At 45.9% G+C, this 20,713-nt stretch overlaps 1 protein-coding gene across 2 annotated transcripts; it reads left to right on the top strand.

Moving 5' to 3' along the window:
* Positions 1–5,640: 5,640 nt before the first annotated feature.
* CHRNB3 (cholinergic receptor nicotinic beta 3 subunit) lies at positions 5,641–18,775 on the top strand. 2 transcript variants are annotated; one of them, XM_040090948.2, is made up of 6 exons: positions 5,641–5,843; positions 9,142–9,293; positions 10,272–10,316; positions 14,715–14,824; positions 15,044–15,573; positions 17,181–18,775. In XM_040090948.2, exons 1-6 carry the CDS (start codon positions 5,801–5,803, stop codon positions 17,426–17,428), a joined length of 1,128 nt encoding a protein of 375 aa, XP_039946882.1. In that variant the 5' UTR covers positions 5,641–5,800; the 3' UTR covers positions 17,429–18,775. The 2 variants fall into 2 exon arrangements, with proteins under 2 accessions (XP_039946882.1, XP_039946880.1); XM_040090946.1 differs by having other exon boundaries at positions 15,044–15,926.
* Positions 18,776–20,713: the final 1,938 nt, after the last annotated feature.

The following is a 20,713-nucleotide window of genomic DNA, read 5'->3' as shown; positions in this document are numbered from 1 at the left end:
GGTTTCTTCTGTACCCCCCTGTTCCACTGGAAAATGTGCTATCCCGAAGTTTGTTCCTGCCCTGTTACCCCGCCCATTCTCCCACACTGGAATGTAATCCAACTCTGTTCCACTCTCACCTTATCCCTGATTGGGTAGTGATTTGTCCCTGCCCTTAGCCCCTTCCCTGGATATAAGCCGAAGCCAGAGCTTGTCAGGCTTTTTGGTTTGGGCAGTGGGACAGGGCTCCTGACGCAGGCTGGGACAGGACCATAGAAGAAAGACTGAATAAAGGCCTGGTTTCACCCTTGGATCAAGTGCAGACCTTCCTTTTCATCAACGGGAACTCGCTCTCTCTCTGCTAAGGGAAAGGTTCTCAGATGCTCCTGGGTTTTGGGACCCTGAGGAAAAATCCTCCCAACTGTGGTTTGTCTCTTGAGCTAGCTGGAGCAAAAACAGAGCCGGGGCTCCGTGAGGGAGACAGGCCACAGGCATATAGTAATATAATGAAGAAAGACATGACGTATTGGCTTAATTTCTAACATAATAATTGTTTTCCTCTTTTAGACAGACCAGAGTTATTATGTCTGTCAAGATACATTTCTAAAGCTAAAAAACCCCCCTTATTTGGATTGCATGGACCCAAAGGACAAGTACCTCTGTTGACTCAGGAAAAATCATAAAGAGGAAATGCCCTCAAATGCAGGCAGGAACATGGCTTGTAGATCTCATCCAATTTCTGACAAAGCATTTGATTTCACTCAAATCTTTGAGGGCGCGCCCCCCCCCCCCCTCCCCCCCCCCCCCCATCCTCCCATGCCAGATAGTGCAGCTCCAAAAGGAAAGTTTGTCAGCTACCACCATTCTGGCTGTATGCTGGAGCTGTCACATCCAAAGAGAAGTGGATTAAATGAACAAAACTGCACAAGGAGTCATGCAGTTTATCAAGGCCACAGGACATGGCAGGAATTGCCCTTTATATTTTCTGATTGCCTTGGGGATAAAAAAAGCCTTTATTAGATAGGAATGCGAAAGCAGACTTCTTGTAGAGCACTGCAGGTTTTGGGATAAAGGCTTTTAGGCAGCAGATGTAACCATTGAAAATCAGAGGCTGAGAGGCTGATGCAGTTAGGCATGAACCAGGTTCCTCTGTCATTCCTGAAGCAGTTGTCCTTAAAACAAATTTTTCTCTCACATCTTGCAAAGTCTTGATTCTTGCTAGTTGTTTGCTTACCCCCGAAATCTTCCAAGCCTTGACATTTGAACAGTGAGTCCATGATGCTGCAGACAAAATCAAGCTGCAAGGGACATTTATAAAAGCAGAAATGAGCTTGATGAAATGGAAAGAAAATCTGAGAAAGTGGCAGAGCTGAGCCAGACCTTTGTTTACAATTATTAACTCAGAACAAATGGATTTGAAAATTATCACATTCAAAGCTAGGCAGTGTCACCAAAATGCAGGAAGTGATCACAGTGCTGCAAGACACTCCTAAACGAGACCTCATTGTAAAGTTAGAACTGAAAAAAAGGAAAACGATGATTCTAATGCAGAAGGCGATGCACCACCTATTAGAAATATTAATGCGCATGCAGTGATGAAGAGGCTCTGCACCTCCAAAAGACCCGTGTCCCACTCCCGGTGAAGCACCGGGAGGTTTTAACAGAGCATTGTGCATCAGGCAGTTGCGTGGACTCTGCTCTGTCAGAAGGCACAGGGACTCAGCTCCGTCCCAAGTCGGCATTCCCGCGGATGTGGTAGAAATGAGACGGAGGGCAGGGAGGGCTTCCGCATGGTAGGAAACTGCCAAGGAAACCAAGGATTGAAACGACTCTTGTTCTGCAAAACATCGTCCCTGTACTTGGAGAGCCTGATCACTGCTGAAAACTACTACGTGAGTGCAACTCGAAGGAGTTCAGTTCAGGCAGCCTCCTCAAGGGCTCCCGTCAGCCCTTTTTGAACCCGCTGTCCCGAGTGGCTGCGTGTTCCTTGGCTGACACAAAGACAAAGGCATGAATTTTCATCCGCGAGCTCCTAGTGCTTCACGTCAGGCTGGTGTCCCAAACAGCGCTCACGCAGCGTGTAATACGCATCATAGGCCGGAGGAGCCGGCCGCAGCAGCCGAATCCAGGCCCGCGGAAGCGCTGGAGTCCTGGAGGCAGCAGGGCCTGCGCTGCCCGCCTCCTGCCACGGCGGGGAGCTGGGACAGCGGCCACGGCCCTGCCGAGCGGCCCGGAGCGGGGCGCGGCGGGGAGAGCAGGAGAGCCGCCACTGTGCTGGGATGTGGCGCAGCTCCTGTCGGAAAAGGGTGTGTGGAGAAGGAGGGATGGATTAGGCTGGAAAAGGGCAGTCAGGGAGAGACTGAACGGGGTTTGGTTGGTGGGGCCGGTAAGCAAGCCAAGGAGGGTGGCTGTGGGACAGGAAGCTGGAGGAGAGCGGACAGATGTATGGATAGGTGGACGGTTGGCTCCAAACTGTTCCATTTGGCACATGGAAATGTCTGGTGCTGCAAAAATTGCTGGTGAGCTGGCTAAAACCAGCTCTGTTCTTGCCCAGTGAAGATGCATGTTTTGTAAAGTTGATAATGAGGAGAGGTGTGTGCTGCTGGCCAGAACTGAGACCAGAAAGGACCTGAGAAGTGTCAGGGCAAAGATGAGATTCCAGGAGTGTTGCCCTTTCCCACCCCGTTTTTGTTCCAGAAGCTGTTCCTCGCCTCTTAAGAGCAGGTGGTCATCTGCTGGCTTCCTGTGTCATGCCAAATGGTACAAAATAGAGTCAATCCACTCTTGGGAGTTCCAGGGAGCCTGGCTCCATCACAAGTCCTGGCACTCCAGGCTTCTGGCATATCAGCTACAGGGACCCTGAGATGGGTTTGGGAGGGAAAAGACAGGTCTACCTGAAAAGTTTCTCTTGGTCCATAGTGCTGTTTTGCCTCTTTTCTCCTTCCTGGAGCTGACAAACCTGGGGGTGCAGCAAACTCTGCTTCGACTCTGGGTTTTAGAAACAAAGCCTCACAATTCTGGTTCAGAGCTTCTCCCATCTGTGTCCTTCCTCTTCACCATCCTTCTCACTTAAGCCCAGGTTTCCCACCCTCTGATTGCCAGCCAGGGCTGTCACCTTCCCCTAGAATCTGTGTTTTCCATGCTTGACTGCATGATGCCTTCAGGTAATATGGCTTAGGACTGTCCATCTTAAGCTTGAGTTTTCAGCTGCTGCCAGTATTAAGTATGTGGGCTCAAACTGGTGGATTTGTGTCTCTAGGTAGATTTTTTCTTTTTTTTTGAGATTTTACTGGCTAGAGGGTGAGGCCCTGCTCCAGCGTTGCTTGTGCCCAGGCTCTTTGCAGCCTAGAACTGCAGCCTCATGGAAAAGCAAAGACATTTTCTCAACAGAGAATAGTCACTCAAGTGCTGCCACAATCAGAGTTCTGCCCAGTAATTAATTTGCTATCTCAGGGTGGATGCACCTCATGCTTCATGGCCCATCTGGCAAAATGGAGTATCCATGCATACCTTTCTTTCCAAAATGTTGGAGTGCAGGGCTGCATAAAGACTTGTGAACCGAAAACAACAGGCAAACAGAATTTCTTTCTCCAATACTCTCCTCTGGCTATCTGGTAACTCTGGAAGCCAATGACCAGGCAAACTGGTCCTTATCTCTTGTCGCAGTCTAGGCAGTGGGTGGGGACAATGGTAACGCAACCATACTTCATATTTCCCTCCGAGCAGCCATAATATAGTAGCAAAAGCTACTCCTATAGGCAGATAATAAATCAACTCCATTGCCACAAGGCAGCATGTTAAAGCCCTGTGAAAAACAAGTGTCTCTCATACTGTCAGAGCAATGCCTGGATGCAATCTCAGGCAGTAACTACAATCAGAGGTGTCAATGGGCAAAGGCCGGGGCTTGCAGTCATGAAGCAAAATGATGGATGATGTCTGAGGGTGCTGAGTCCTGTACAGGACCAAAACATGGTGGAAAATACGTGGTAATCTGCAGAGAGCATTTTAAAGGGGTAACCTTGTCGCAGAAAAATGTTTATCAGGCAGGATGATTGTATTAATCCCCCCTCAACTTTGTGGCAGGCTGTGGTGCTGTCTGTCCCCGCCACTCTAGCCAAATGACCACTGTTCTCTTGAAGACGGCATAAAAAAATGAGCTTTCCTGTATACCTCAAGAAGTTGTGTGCTTGTGCCTGGTGTTAATCTAATAGGGAAACTGAGAATTTACAGCAGTGGGTGTTGAAAGTACACTTCATTGAAGATGGTATTGTGGTAGCACTCTTGGTTTTGCATGGCTTTCTGCATCTTAGATGAGGAAAGGTGCAGAAGAAGGCAGCTGCTCCTCTAGTGCTTCAGGGTGATCAGGGGCAGAACTGAGGAGTTAGGAAGGGCCCTTGCAGATTTCTTAGTTGTGGTACAGTAGTGGAAAAAGAAAAACTCACTGAGTTGCTGCTGGCGGGCTGCCTGAGAGCTAGGGATGAGGTAGGCTGCAGGGCCACAGAGGCATGAAAAAGTTGATAGGACACCACAAGAAGGTTACTTGCAGCAGCAATGTGACTTTGGACCACACTTAAATGGCAACTTTTTCATTACAGGAAGCTTGATAATCTGGTAATGTTACAGCTGCCAGTTATCAATTCTCTGTGAGGACCGTAGATAAGGCAAATTGGAATCACAAAACTTGTGACTGTACCAAAATCTGGGCCACTGCAAGAAGTGTACCCAGTGGTGTTGAAAAAAACCAGGCTTCCCACATAAAAGTCAGCAAGCAGTTGAATAGCCAGCAAGAAATAATCAAAGCAGGAAGAGTTTGGGGTCTGGGGACAAGCTAAAAGAATTTTGCATGCCTCTTCCTTGAACTTGAGAAGTTCAAAAGAAAACCTTCTCTTTGGAGAGATACACCAAAATAACTCTCATTTGAGAAGAAAACAGAGAAGATCCTGATATCCTTCCGCAGAGGAGTGTTGGGGGATGGGAAAAGAGGAACCTGCATCCCTTTTGATTATCAGCAATTTCTGGTGGTTTCTGAATGGAGCCTTGTGTGAGGTGTCACTAGGGAGGACTGACAGAGGTCTGACTACAGAGGAACTGGCTAAATAATCCTCACTCCCATTGCTAAACACAAGACCTCAGGGCAACATTCTCTGTTAAGCTGTGCCAGTGGATAGGACTATACAAGCACTTCTGTGCTGCTGTCTGTGATGTTTTGTGTAAGAGATAAAATTAGAAATCAGCATAGTTTCCCCCCTTAGATCTTGCTGGAGGTTTTTTTTGCCCCCAAATCCATTTTATAGCTCCAGAACAGCAAGTGTAGCATGAACAGTGAATAAGCTAAGTTAGGTCTATAGGGAGCCTGCCTCTATTATTGGACTAACCAATATAGTCGGAGCAAACAGATAATCTTTATGGCGTCTGATTTATCTTTGACTCTGAACTGCAGCCTGTTTGTTTTTTTTCCCTAGCTGTAATTAGCAGTATCATAAAAGATATTTTTCCTCCTTAAAAGGCTTTCCTCTCTCATACTCCTACACTGCAGTGCTTATAGCCACCTAAATATTGCCACAGGGAGATCAGTCAGAGTTTAGGACCCAGAGCCCTGTTAAAGGCTTACGGGATGTGACAGCTGACTGAATAAATGAAGTGTGATTTACCAAGCATCGTAATGAGGGCAAGATAAAGCTAGAAAGGTGCTGCCTTGCCTTGCAGACTCAACTGTCTGCTTTGATTTTTAACTAGATTGTTTTTGTCCCCTACAAAGATGAGAGGAATTTGCTTATGCAAATAGAAGATCAGATTTAAAGGAAAAGCCACGGTGGTGCCCATGCTTTGCCTAGTGCTCTTTGTGCTGTGTCTGAGCCGCTCAGGTACGTGTGATTTCTTCATCTTCTTCTTCCAAGCTGCGCTGCAGGTGTTCAAGTTTATTTTTTCTGCTGGCTGGTTAGCTGCTGCTTTCTGGGATACAGTGAATGCTGGCTTCCCTTGGTCGTCCTTTAAACACTGTGTGAGTATCAGAAGAGGGTTATATCAGTTGCTGCCTTTGTATTGTAACCATGGTCAGTTTGACAACTAGGTTTTAATAACTCGTGGTGGAGAAATTGCTGGCTAGTAATTAATAAAAAATCCTAAGCTTGACTTTTGGCTGCTAAAGGGAATTAAGGGAGAATTTCTATCACCAAGAGAAAAACTGAAATACTTCAGGTGAACTGATAAAAGGCTAAGTGTCTTGTCTGTACTAATTGGGGTGTTTTGCATGTTTGTTTAGCAGACTTTCTGCCCCAGAACTCCTGTTCTGCCCCTGTGGGGAACTTGGACAGATCATAGAGAGAGACAGGAACCTGGGGAAGGGGTGAGATGGCAGACAGTGCTTGAATACTTGAATGCATGTTAACCTGCCAGGGAGCTCCCCAGTTTTTGCCTGTCAGTGCATCATATGGTAGATTCAGGGATGTATCTGTCCTATGGCTGCTTCTCTGTTTTTTTCAAAGGCAGTGCTACTTTGTTCAGTGTTTTCTTCATGGCTTTATGTAGCTTAATCCTAAAGTGGAGCTCAGTCAAAGAAACTGTTAGGCTATTTCTGCACATGATATTTCTTATTTCTCATTTCTCATTAACAACTTCTGCTTTTAAGCTGTCTTTGTACAAGTACGGAGGCTGTCTTGTAGAGGCAGCAATCCTTCCTTCTGATTTTTTTCCTTGTGAGACTCCTCAAGTATTTTTCACTGTTTTGTGGTTTCCTCAGCAGATGAGCTTCAACATACCCAGCCCCAAATCTAGCTTTACTGCCCGCCTTCTATACCCACTTGGAGCATTAAGTACCTGAACTTTATGTGAGATGTGGGCTGTGAAATGGCACCATTTTCTTTTGAGGGAGGTCTTACACACCCACGGACACAGAGGGTGTGTGGCTGCATATATGTGTGCAGGATGTCATACTCAAATGAAAACAGGGCAATGTATTCTGGCATTTAGACAGAGTTGGTTTTGATCCTGCTTATGTTGGGGTTACGGATTTTTCTATTCAGTGGCTTTTCTGTTAATTTTCCTGTTTTTAACAACCATACACCCCTATGAATCTCCTAAACGGAAAGAGAAGCACCTAGGAAATGGAGTCTCTGCAGAGACTCTGAGGTTGCGGGTAGTGAGGGGGAGAAATGTGTTCTTTCTCTTCCTTTGGTTGCAGAGGCAATACCCATCTGCCAAGTTTGGGCAGCCAATCTAGTTTCCCAGGACGGACCACAGACTCCTTCATTTGCTGTGATGGAGCTAGGGTCAGCTCTGGCATGAGAATAAATCCTGGAACAAGCAGAAGGGGCATTTGTGGCAATAGCAAACCTCAAGGGCTTTTGACAAAGCGACAAGACAGTGTGGCCGCTGGACTGCTATAAACTGTGCTGACAGCTTCATGAGCCATGCCTGGCTGTGGGATGGAGCACGTGGAAATGAGTGCGAAAGCTCCCTCTGACCAGCCGGCCTCTACCTGCCCGGGGCTTGGTAACCCCACCACACCTGTATTCCAGCTACAGAGGACAAACAGAACTTGTTCTAGAACATCTGACAGTAAAGTTGTTATCCTGTGAGTGCAAACACTAGGTTTCAGAATTTATAGCTCCTCAAAGGAAAAAATTTTATATATTTATAATTTATAATATTAGGAAAAAATTTTTCACTGAAAGAATAATAAAGCACTGGAATTGTCTTCCCAGGGAGGTGGTGGAGTCACCATCTCTGGATGTGTTTAAAAAAAGACTGGACATGGCACTTAGTGCTATAGTCTAGTTGAGGTGTTAAGGCATAGGTTGGACTTGATGATCTTAGAGGTCTCTTCCAACCTCATTATTCTGTGATTCTGTGTGAAAGAGGAACAGTATCTTGCTGTGGCTGGAAGTAGGGAATGACACTGTTGCTTGGACCTTGTGCTATCCAGAGAGGATCCAGACAGCATTAAAGAATGATTTTGTCCCATGGAAAGCTCTGTTATGAGGGCAGGTTTTTGCTTTGGGCAGTTCTTCGGCTGTGTTGCTTGCTACCAGGTCTAGTCCTGTCTGCAGCCTCAGACAGACCCTGACTGAGGTGGAGGAGGCTGCACAGCCTGTTGTGCTCAGCAGATGGGCAGCAGCTGCTAGGAGAGAGGACATGGGCAGAGATAGTGATCCGTGGCCACATCCCTTCCTCCATGTAGAGGCAAAGCATGACCATCTGCCTCCAGTTTTCTCTCTGGAGGAACTGCTGGGTTTCTCTTTTCTCTCCATGTGGCACAGGGACCCTGCTGGGGGCTGCCTTTGCTCTGATCACTGGTGCACACAGTGTGTGAGCATATTGACTGTGCCCTCCGGGGCTCTCCCACTGTCAGGTCCTGGCACCATCCATGGGCTATGACCCTCTGCCTGCAGACTCCTCCCACACCTAATGCTTGGCAATCCTGGCACAGGTGTTCTGCTCACCCTGGGGCTGGCAGGGCACAAGCTGGGCCCTGGACAGTATCCTGTCATGTCCCTTTTGACTGCTGACACAGCAATATTGGCTGTGATCCCTGCTGTGTGGGGCCAATCTTTTTTCCTCCATGGTGGCTTTGAAGAGAGGTAAAATCTTTCTCAACCTTGGTTGCTGTGTATGTGCATAAGGGAAGAGATGGAGGCCGTGTCAGAACCTCATCACAGGGAGTGGGGCTGAAGTTTGGGAAAGGATGGAGGGTCTGAACTGCCCTTACCCCTTCATGGCAGCAAGGGGAAGGAGGCGCATGGTGTCAGTGACTGTGGGAGTCACAAGTGCGGGTACAGACCATGACAGCTTGCCTGGCAGATCTAGCCCTGATTGCATCATCCAGCTCCTACTGTTGCCAGATAGGCTCTTTTTGCTTTGGCAAAAGTCCATAGAAAACATCAACCTAGTACAAGTCATTACTGCTCTGGTCTGATTTTATTTATTTATTTTATTTTATTTTTTTAATGTGAGTTGTGCTTGGGCTATCTTGCCTTTCCATTCACTTGCCTGGTTCTGCTGAGAGTCTGTGCATCTCAATTCCCGCAGAATTTACTGTACAAGACAAGACCTGCCCAGAGGTGAATTTTCCTCACATCATTGCTCTGCTTCACTTCTTCAGGTCACGGCATTCTCGATGTCTGATTTCTGGCAGTGCCTCCACTCTGTGTTGCTCTCTTCCAGATGTGAATGCCTTCAGTTCAGTTGCTGAAAATGAGGATGCACTCTTCAAGCACTTATTTGAAGGCTATCAGAAATGGGTCCGCCCTGTGGAAAACTCCAACGACACCATCAAAGTCCACTTTGGGTTGAAGATATCACAACTTGTGGATGTGGTAAGTGTTGTGTTAGTAAAACACCACATTTATGGATAGTTGTGCCTCCACCTAGGAGGACTGGTAGTATAATTAGCATTTGCCCCCTGACACAAGAAATGCACAGTGATGGTTGGGTAGCAAAACACAGCATGAAATAGTGCTGGTGAAAAGACCTTCCCCCGTCCCCAGCATGGACTGTAGGACTTCAGGAAACCTGAAGGTCTTTTTTCCCCTGCTGTTCTCAGGGAATAAGGTCTAATTTCCATAAGGTTTTAATCAAACAACCCATGCCAGACAGTCCTGGACATCTATGTTGCAATTTAGTGACAAGACAGCTATACGAGAGGACTGAGGAAGGATCAAGAGACATTATTCACTCCAAGGAAACTTGTACTGAGGCCAAAGGTAGTTGAAGTCTTAGCCCAGATGGTCACTAAGATAACGCTCTGGAGGCAAAATAGATAATCCTGTATTTCTGCCCATGTGGAAATTTTCCCTTTTCTTTCCACTGCAATGCACAGTGGAATTTGCACAATGCCCAGAGGTACCCACACAACAGTGCACTCCTTACATCCCACAGCCCCTGGTAATGTCCCCTTGTGCTGTGGAAGGCACACTCTAATTTTGTGCTTTATTTACGTATTTAGGACAATGTTTCAGTGTGTATCTTCCCAAACTCACTCCAGACTGAGCAGCGTGGGGAGATGAGCCGTCCTGTGAGCCCATAACCACATGTGACCTGATACCACTTGCTGGCTGAGCTCTGCTGCATTCTGGGTCTTTGGCATATGATTCCTTTGAACTCCTGTGAAAGGCCAGACCTCAATTTTCCAACCTCAGGGGCTCCCACTAATAGCAGGGTCAGCACCTAGAAAGTCAGTCAGTTTCCCTCAGTGGTGACTGAAGAGCCCAAGCCCATGGGGAAACAGAACCACAGGGAGCTCCTCATCTTGGCTTTGGTATTGCAATCCTCTCTCCCTTGTGTTATTACTCTAGGATGAGAAGAATCAGCTGATGACAACCAACGTGTGGCTGAAACAGGTAAATTAGACCACATCCGGCCTCCCTTTCCTCCACGTGGAACTGCTGAGCTGAGTAGCCATCTCAGTCTGTCACCCACCATGCCGTCCATCCCATTTTATGAAGCTGGTTGGCCAGCACCCAGATACCTAACCTGAGGTTTTTTCTTCACTCTTCTCACTTCAGCAAATGTATAGAGGTAGAAAGGCAGGCAGGTAGGCCTTTAGGATGTAGGGTACCCTCTACTCCTGACCTGCACCCCAGCTGTATGCTCAAGCCAGCTGTATTTCAGGGAAGTGACACAGCTGGTACTGCCGTGGCTATGCCTGGGATGTTGTATGTGTCCTGAGGGACTATCCTGTCTCAGACTTAGAGGTCACACAAGTACTGTTTCCCTTACCTGATCCAAGAGTGGTGCCTCGGATAGATTTCTTCATTCCTCAGCATATGTAAAGAGAAAGAAGAGATCATTATGTTACACACACACACCACAGACCTTTTCCCATTAAAAGCTGTAGTAAATGAATCAGATCTCTCTATCATAATTGCTTCTGGATCTGACAGTGATTTATACAAATGCAAGTTGAACTGTTAGGTCTCCTTTCTTCTTTCTTCTTCTTCACTCTTGAAGAACACTGTTTTTGGTTTAGGTTACATTGCACCAGTTTATTGACCTTGTGACAATTATTTTGAGTCTCTCAGCCTTGTTAGAATCTGTAAAGATGTCAGCTGATCCCAGGCAAAGGACATAAAAAACAAACCGTACTTGAAATCAGGCCATGGGGAAAGGTTCTTGGGTGCCACCGGGCTGTTGGATGAGAATTGTGACTCATTTTTTGTCTCAGTCTGTGTCCTGTAGTGCTGCAGTGAGTGTAAGATTCTGGCTGGAGCAAGACCCCTAAAACAAATATGGATATTATATGTAAAGATGATCTCTCCCTTGAAGAGGGAAAAGCTCAGTCTTCTCTGCACTGTGGGGAAGACAGGATTTTCCTCATTTTCTGGAGAAATTTCTCTCTGATCCAAATACAGCTGCTAGGAGCCTGCCTTAAATTACCTGCAGTATTAGAATTTCTCCACCTTTAGCTGGAATTGTCGAGCCCCTTTTGTGCACAAGGCTATATCTTGGCTCCCTTACTTTGAGTATCCACTTGGGCAGACAGCAGAGCCCATCTGTAAAAGGCCCTCATCTGCCCTCATCTGTCCTCTCCCCATTCCAACCCACTCTCCTTGCAGGCTGTAGCACACACCTTCACCTGCAGGTCCAATCCCTGTGCACTGTAGACACACTGATTTCTCTGGAAGCCTTTGGAATCCTCAGATTTTAGCCAGGGCAGCTCCTCAGGGAAACTCAGGACTCTGGTTTCCCAGAGCTCAGCTCTCTGGAGTTGTTACCATTCCTAATACTGCTCCAATAATAGGTTGAGAACATCAAGGCCAAAGGTAATGCAAAGGGAGTGGAAAATGAGGCACAGGCTGTGATTTTCACACATATAAGTGCCCTCAGGAGCTCAGGCTGAGCACTAAATACCTGTGCCTGACCCAGGTGTCCTGCTGTGGAAGTTGTGTGTCCATGTAGACCCAGCTCCCTCAGCTTTTGCTTGTAAGAGTGATGCTTCGGTCTCCTCATCATGTTTGTTACCCTCTGCTGGACCCACTTCAGGATCTCAGTATCTCTCTTGTCTGTCCTGAGCAGCCCAGAACTGGACACAGCACTCCAGGTGTGCCTCACCAGGGCTGAGTAGAGGGCCAGGATCACCTCCCTCGACCTGCAGGCAATGCTCTTCGTAATGCACCCCAGGATCCCATTGGCCTTCTTGGCCCCCAGGAGACACTGCTGGCTCATGGACAGCTTGTTGTCCACCAGGACCCCCAGGTCCTGCTCCACAGAGCTGCTTTCCAGCAGGTCACCCCCAGCCTGTGCTGGTGCCTGGGGTTGTTCCTCCACAGGTGCAGGATCATGCACCTGCCTTTGTTGAATTTCAGACGTTTCTTCTTTTCCCATCCCTCCAGTCTGTCAAGGTCCTTCTGAAGGGCTGCAATTCCCTCTGAAATATTGGCCACTCTGAACTTTGTGTCATCAGAGAACTTGCCGTTCATCCAAGTCACTCAATGAGTTGAAGAAGTTGCATAAGTTAAACAATAGTGGTCCTGGTGTTGAACCTTGGGGGACACCACCAGTGACAGGCTTCCAACCAGACGTGTAGCACTGATTACAAACTCTTTGGGATCTACCATTCTGCCAGGTCTCAATCCACCTCACTGTCCACTCATCCAGTCCAAATGTCCCAAGTTTGCCTACGAGGTTTTTGTGAGAGAGACAGTGTTGAAAGCCTTGCTGCAGTCAAGGTAGGCAGTATCCAGTGCTCTCCCCTTGTCCATCCAGGGAATCGTTTCATTGTAGAAGGCAATCAGGTTTTTCAAGCATGATTTACTTTTAGTGAATCTGTGCTGATTTATCCTGATCATCTTCATAATTTCTCAGCAAGAGTCTAACTGTTCTTGGATAAGAAAAGCTTAAACATGAGCATTTACTTTTTTTTTTTTTTTTAGGCTGATACACAAGGTTCTGAGGAGTCTTTAGTTGTGCTGAGAAAGTGTCTGGATCCAGGCAAGCTATGGGGTCTGCTAGCAAGGGTCAAGAATCTGGGTCCAGTGTTTTTTCTTCCACTAGCAGTGGGTTGAACTCTTCAATGGCAGCACAGAAATGAGAATCTGGCAGAACTGCAGGAAGGGGAGAGAGATTACAATGTCTGAAGCAGCTTGGAAGAAAGGGAGAAGAGAGGAAAGAGCCTTACGCATCTGTGGCTACAGTTTGTGTCAGCATAGCCCACGGGGAGACTCCCATTTTAGAGTGCTCATCTTTGAAATCTGCACACAACCTATTTTCTGCTCTAGTAAGAAGACAAAACCATTTGCCTTGCAGACACGAAAGAGCACTATATCTGGGAGAGAAATCAATGCAGGATGGGGGTAAAGTAAGGAGTACTGCAGATGGAGCAAATAACGCTGCTCCAGTTCAACTCCAGAGGGGTGATTCTATCTCCCGGTGGCTCACGGTGTACTTGATGTCTTGTGTTAGTGTAGGCCACAAGATGACTCTTTTGGTTGCTGCTCAGCCCTGTCTGTCCCTTTGCATGATGTATGTTTCCGGCCTAAGCCCTGTTGTAGCTGTTACAGGAAGTGTCCAGGACATAGGTGAGACTGTGACCACAACAGCCTAGGCTGCTGGAGACGTCTGTTAGATACCCATCCTCAGAGAAAAGTTAATGATAAAAGTGGTGTTCTCTGTCCCTGATGCTGAGGCTATGAGCAGCAATGGCCCCTGTTCTCTTTCCACACCTGAACAACAACAAATGTCTCTAGGTATAGCTGTGAAAATCATGTGTAATTGAAGAAATAACAAGGGAACACTATGGAGAATTAATAGACAGTATTGCTTTTTTGGTTCATCCTTAAGTCATGGAGGAAATTGCCCAGTGAAGGCTGAGACCTCCACATCCCCAGAGATCTCTTAGTGCTGCAGCTTAATGGAAACTGGTTCATCTTCCACTTCTTGGTACTGACTACAGTCTACAGCTCTTGCATCACGTTGCTGCTATTTCTGTGGACAATGAATATCCTCATCAATAATGAACAAGGATCAGAGAGCTGAATTTCCATTGCTTTTCTATGGAAATCTCCGTTTTGTTAGGGCCACTTTGTTATGATCTCCCTATCTGTAAATCCAGAAAAGGAGAGAAAAATTATTCTAGAGTTCAACATCATGAAAATGGAGAGTACTCATCCTGCTTTCATCACCAAATATTTTACAATAGCATATTATTTTCCTGCAATAGTCTGCAGGTCTTTCTGACTAAAGATTCCACACCCAACACCCCTCCCCCTGCCCCAAGGATGGTGTACAGATATTAGGTGTGGTATTCCAGTCACTGCAAAAAGCCAGGTCTCCACTGAAAAGTGAATTAAGGCCACCTCTGTTCATTTGAGTGCTAATACCACACCACCAAGGGTCCATGGGGTCTTCCATGGGATCCATGCCAGTCAAAACCAGCTTGGGCTGGTTCTCAGAGGGAAGGAGAGCTGCTGCACTAAAGGGAAGTGACTCCTTCTAGACTACACTCAGGTGGGCTGGGCAGGGTGGTGAGTGAAGTGAGAGTCAAGTGCTCTCCAGGAGTGCTGGCCTTGAGGTTGCCAGACTAGGGATGGGTTTTTGGGTGTCACCTGTGTCTGGAGGGACAGTGCTTGTGGGGATTAACACCTCCCAGCCATGCCCGTCCAGCATCCTCTCTGCAGCTGAGCAGCTTCATGCCAGGCTCTGCCTGCTCTGCTGTGCATGCAGTCGTTGAGGCACATGCCGGGGTGAGGAAGGAGGCTCCTGCATATGAGTGGACAGAGCACTCTGCTGTTTCCTTATAGGAATGGATTGACCACAAGCTCTCCTGGAATCCAGATGAATATGGTGGGATCACTGCTATCCGAGTCCCCTCTGAGTCTCTGTGGCTTCCTGACATTGTTTTGTTTGAAAAGTGAGTAGTGTGCCTCCTCACTTTGGGCTTAGGCCAGAGCTTAGGCAAGGCACGTCAGCTGCTGGGGGCTTGTGTGTGCTGTCAGAAGGCAGCTTCTTTAGGCAGTGTGTATGTTGTGCACCCTGTGCTCCGGGTGAGGGATAGAAAGCAGAGCTTTGGGTAGGACTGGGTCAAACATAGTCCTGAACTTGATACTGTTTCTTCCTGTCCAACTCCCAGTGCTGACGGACGTTTTGAGGGATCCCTGATGACCAAAGCCATAGTGAAGTACAATGGAGTGGTGACCTGGACACCACCGGCCAGTTATAAGAGCTCCTGCACAATGGATGTGACCTTCTTCCCCTTCGACAGGCAGAACTGCTCCATGAAGTTTGGGTCGTGGACATACGATGGCAATATGGTGGACTTGATTTTAGTGGATGAAAATGTAGACAGGAAAGACTTCTTTGATAATGGGGAATGGGAGATCTTAAATGCCAAAGGTATGAAGGGCAACAGGAAGGATGGGCTGTACTCTTACCCATTTGTCACTTACTCCTTTGTGCTGAGGCGCCTTCCGTTGTTTTACACTCTTTTCTTAATAATCCCTTGCCTGGGATTGTCTTTTCTAACAGTCCTGGTGTTTTACCTACCTTCAGATGAAGGAGAAAAGCTTTCATTGTCGACATCAGTTCTAGTCTCCCTCACTGTTTTTCTTTTAGTGATTGAGGAAATAATCCCTTCTTCTTCCAAAGTCATCCCTCTGATCGGTGAGTATCTGCTCTTCATCATGATTTTTGTGACCCTCTCTATCATCGTGACGGTGTTTGTTATCAATGTCCACCACCGATCCTCAGCAACTTACCATCCCATGGCTCCCTGGGTTAAAAGGCTCTTTCTCCAGAAGTTGCCTCGTCTGCTCTGCATGAAGGGCCATGTAGGTCGCTACTCGTTCTCAGAGACTGAAGAAAAGGGAGCCACCTCAAAATCAAAGTTTCTGGGGAAGCAGAAATACAAGCAAGCAAAAGATGGAGAAAAAATGGTTATTGCCTTTCTGGAAAAGGCAGCTGACTCCATTCGGTACATTTCCAGGCATGTTAAAAAGGAACATTTCATCAGACAGGTAGGTTGAGGGAGGGCAGGGAGGGAATCACATTTTCCTTGACAGAAATGGCTTCCAAGCTCTTTCCTTTTCTGCATGTTTTTCACTTTGTCTCTTCTTCCTGCTCTCCTCTGAGACATACTCTTCCTCACAGCTTGATAAATATTATGTTTTTTGAGACAACACATAGCTTCAAGGAGAAGTGTATTCTTTTGTAAGAATCCCTGCTCTTCACAGATGCAGGACTTCAGAAGCCTCTCCTGGAGGAATTAACTGTTTGGGATTATTTGAATAACCTTGTCCTGTGTAAGTTTGGGATACACATGAATCTGGAAGCCTCTAAATTGTCATATGCTCAAAAAATACAACTTTTACACTTACAGGCAAGCTCTGTGGCATTTGCTAGGTGCTAGTCCTGGCCTCCCAGCACATAGCTGCTCTGTTTTGAGTGAAGGACTTCTAAAATTTTGACTAACACCTGTTTAGATTAGCTCACAACTAATATCCTTCACCTCTCAATGAGCTCCGTGGCTTTTAAAATGGCAAATTACTATGTTTGCAAACAATGCATGTCATGCAAGGGTAGGACAGCAGAGCAATGCAGCTGGCAGCATTTGGAAAAGCTTCTGTTAGCACCCTCCTAGCAAGAGCTGTGCTTAGAGAATTACTGCAGAAAGAAGAACAGTAAATCAAACACGTATCATACTGTCCATGACTGAAACCTATTTGAAGCTGGAATAATTTTAATAAAAAGGTCCCTTGAATGACCTTGATGAATAGCACAATTGTGTGCGCATAGTTGTGCCAGCACTCACAATTTAAAATTCTCCTCCTGAGTGTACCCAATATGAGTTAACAAATCACTTAAGCAAACACGAATAAATCAAAATACTTGTACTGGAATCAATGGCTGTATCCAGGAGCCTCATCCTGGCATTTAGAGGGAAATGCAGGTCTGTAAAAATAAGTCCGGTTCACTGTAAAGCCATCTTCAAGGCTAAGTCTGTAAATTTTCATATATGCACTTAACTAAAAGCTTTTGCACAGGCTGAAGAAGTCTCATCACTATGTGCACAGAACTGCGGAATTATTTTGGGTGTTTGAGCAATTTGCAGCTATGAGTGCTGAAAAGGTGATCTCTATTAGTTTTAGGTTACCACACACTACAAACATCTAATTTTAAAACCAGATTTGGGGAGCTGAAATATACGTAGCAGTATCAACACACTACCAGACTTGTTATATTTATGTTTATCCTCCCTCTGTCCTTCCCAGGTTGTACAAGACTGGAAATTTGTAGCTCAAGTCCTGGACCGGATCTTCCTGTGGTTATTTCTGGTGGTGTCAGTGACGGGTTCAGTTCTCATCTTTACCCCTGCATTACGGATGTGGTTGAACAACGCTTTGTAGAAAACACTCCTGCAGTAACATACAACAAGCACAGTGCCAAGGGACGGTGGTGCCTTGGAGCTTGGTCTCTGCTGTACAAGAGGGAAAACAGCAGCAAGAATGGGGGAAGTTGATGGTTAACAGTGGGCATTTATTAGTGCTTTCAATCTTCATAATAACTCTACCAGTTACAGATTTTGCTGAAATCAGAGAAGAGCTTGGTGTACTTTAGGCCAAAGCCTAAAGTGAACTGGGGTTGCACAACTGGGTTATAATTACTTTATTGTTAGCTTGGTTGTATTACTATAAAAGCTAAGATTATTAGTTAAAATTGGAAATAGAAGGTCTTGCACAGTCATTATACTTAAAAGGCACAGCTACCAGTTAAAAGGCTACATTATAAAAGAAGTTACAGTAGGAACACAAATCTCTACTCAGTTTATCTGTGTTTCCAAGTAAAAACCATTAAGTGTCTACAGGTTGCTTTATGCATGTGTCAGAGGTGGCAATTGCATAGCATGTGTGTCAGAAGAAGTATAAATTCTTCTTAGATGTGATGCTCAAAACCTTGACTCTCTAGCTTCACCCTGCTGCAGGATCAGCTTGACAAGGGCAGAACCTACCACTGCCCACCTGCTACCAGCCTTTATGGCATGGACACTTCGTCTCTCACCTCAGCCATCAGGAAGCTACAAGGTATTGCCCACTTTTTAGTATTATTTGCAGTTTTGCTTGCTGCTCTGTAACGTACCAGAAGGCTGACAAAGTGAGGATTTTTCCCATGCTTCACATTTAGAAACTATCATTCCTTCACCTGCTTGTTCACAAGTGGAAGATCACCCAAGTGAAGGTGGCTATGCTACTCCATAAGGCAACAGTGATATTCCTGAAGTGTTCAGTTGGAGGGAAACTGTAGAAATCTCTTTTGGCAGATGAAAGTTGTGGTTGTTACAGAAGCGGGTTTTCTCTTGAGAGCTATGGGGTATGCTGGTCACCAGGAAGATACATTTTTGGATGCTGGCTTGTCCATGTTTCCTAGGCAATTCAGAATTTAATTCCTTTGATTCATTTATTATGCATGATTAGAAACAACTCTTAGAAGTGTTATATAAGTGAGATGTGGCAGAAAACACCCAGCTGAAACACTTGAACTCTTCACCACTTTTGCTGGGGCAGTGTTTTCCAACATGGCGTGCTTTAGAAAATCCCATTCAGAATTTGCAAATGTTTTCAAAGTTAGTGATGGATTTGGAGATCCAATTTTTGACAATCTAAATATGCATTAAGGTTTTAGCTTGACTTGGAACCATCTCCCTAGAGATGCAGGTTAGAAAGTATTAAAAATACATAGAGGTGTTCTTGTGCTTGGATTTGCATGCACACCAGACCTCCATGAGTTAATGTAATCCCATCATGTTGTATCAAGGCAGAAACTTCTGTTCACTTGTGCAATTATTATTAATAAACATATATTCAGTAAATGGTTCCTGGGGTGTCCATTTGCTGGGCTTTGCTGTTGATTTTTTGTCAACAAAGCTATACTGTTTTAAGCCTGTTTTAAATTTTTGTCCCAAATCTATTCGAACAGAGGGGTTGGCATGTTCTTGGAAAGTCCTCTTTACTTTTTAGCTCTGTATGTGAGTTTGAACAAGAAGCATTCAGATGTGGTTATTATATTGCTGGAATAGACCCATTTAGTTTAGCATATACAGAGAGATGTCTTAGCATAAGATACTGGCATAAAACTCATACACATTGACCATTCTATCAGTTGCTCTTCTCTTCTTGCATAAGTTCTTTTGTTCTCCTTGACAGTACTGTGAAATGTCTGTAGGAAAAGAGCCAGGAAGCTCTTCTTTCCAGTATTTCCAGCCTCTCGAGCTCCAGTAGTGACAGGTATTCCCTATGAGCACTGCTTCCAGGCGGCTGCCTGTTAACTGTGACAGATGACAGCCTCCTCTCCTGGGCAAACTGCCTCAGGTGTCCATCTGACAGATGGTCATGTCTCCACCATGCAACACTTTAGTTGCCCACCCGCAGGCAACACATGGCTCTGTCTCACACCTCTGTGTCTGATGCCAAGCTGCTTTTTTCTGGCTTATGCTGGTGAAGATCAGCAGTGCTCATGTGTTGGAGACGTAGGAAACTTGCACAGGTATGGCTTATGGCCTCGAGCCTTCCTAGCATTGCATGTGGTACAGCTACATTTGTAGTCTCACTACTCATTCCCTTGTGCTGCCTGATCCTGAGCTTCTCTAAATCTCTTTGCTGCTGGCCCACAAAAGCATTCAACATGTTCCCCACAAAGGTCTGCTGCTAGAAAGACAACTAGGGAGGACATTTGGGCAACACTCCTCCAGCGGGGCCTTCCCTTTGTTCCACCTCCTCTGCCTGTGGATGACATTGCAAATCACAAATCTTAACAAAAAAACCCAGTAACCATCTGCCTTAATACTATCTCAACCTGTGCTGCCTCAGGCACTGGTTTGGGCACAGGTTTGCCGAGACTTTGGCACTGTTTGGCAAGACCACATATATCACCCACTCACCAAAAAATAAATATGAAAAACTCTTCCGGGCCTTTTAGTGGAGGCATCCTGGAAGAATGGTCTCCTTTGGGAAGAGAATGTGAAGAGATGTTGAGCTGTTGAATTGCTTCAGTGCTTTTAAAATTAATTCATAGATGCCATCACTCCCAAGGAAAGGAGAATTCTCGTTGCCAGTGGAAAATCATCACTGAGACATATCAATAAGGAGTGTTGCTGCCGCGACTTTGGAGCTGATGGGGTGAGAATAGACCTTTCCTGTGGCTGTGCACGATGTGTGACCCAAGTCAACATCTGGAATGGCACCAGCTCTAGTTGTAACTTTTCTTGTTATTTCATTTGGAAGGTCCTCTAACCTTCAACAAGTGTTGGGGCAAGGAAAAATGTCATTTTTGTGTGGGCTGTTCCACGCCTGCTTGTAGGGGAACCCCTACTGCAGCCTTCTTCAAGGTGACATGCTGATATGATTCCTATATCCCCCATCTTCCCTTTCTCTAATAAATCAAGCACTTTCACAAAGCTGGCAGCAGTACATTAGGTTCCTAGTACTGAATGTGCCAAACAGAGTTAAGAATCGCAAAAGATGGCTCCAAAAGTTACTGAGTTGGAGAAAGGAAGGGTAAATAGTACACTAAAAAGAGACAGAAGATGCCTTTGTAAATCAGGGATTTTGCTGAAGTCAGATTATTTACTGTGGGGTTGTAGCTGCCATGCTTAAGACACCAATGCAATGTAACTTCAGCCGCAATATTTTCATGGTTTGGATGGTCATAGTGAATGGTAACAGTGAATGCTGGCAGTCAGGTGTCTTTTCTGTAGAAATGAAGGTTTTAGGCTCAGAATTCAGGTCTGTTCCTCAAATTTCCTTTCTTT

Source organism: Hirundo rustica, chromosome Z (genome assembly GCF_015227805.2).
Source record: "Hirundo rustica isolate bHirRus1 chromosome Z, bHirRus1.pri.v3, whole genome shotgun sequence".
In the NCBI taxonomy this organism is placed as follows: domain Eukaryota; kingdom Metazoa; phylum Chordata; class Aves; order Passeriformes; family Hirundinidae; genus Hirundo; species Hirundo rustica.
Note: the sequence above shows the minus strand (reverse complement) of the source record. Positions and strands in the feature narration are given on the sequence as shown.

What these genes read in the sequence shown, in the direction of transcription:
- CHRNB3 (XM_040090946.1), top strand. Translation starts at nt 5,801, where the DNA reads ATGCTTTGCCTAGTGCTCTTTGTGCTGTGTCTGAGCCGCTCAG. An exon ending in TATCACAACTTGTGGATGTG is followed by an intron (nt 9,294 to 10,271) that starts GTAAGTGTTGTG and finishes TTATTACTCTAG; the next exon opens with GATGAGAAGAATCAGCTGAT. An exon ending in CCAACGTGTGGCTGAAACAG is followed by an intron (nt 10,317 to 14,714) that starts GTAAATTAGACC and finishes GTTTCCTTATAG; the next exon opens with GAATGGATTGACCACAAGCT.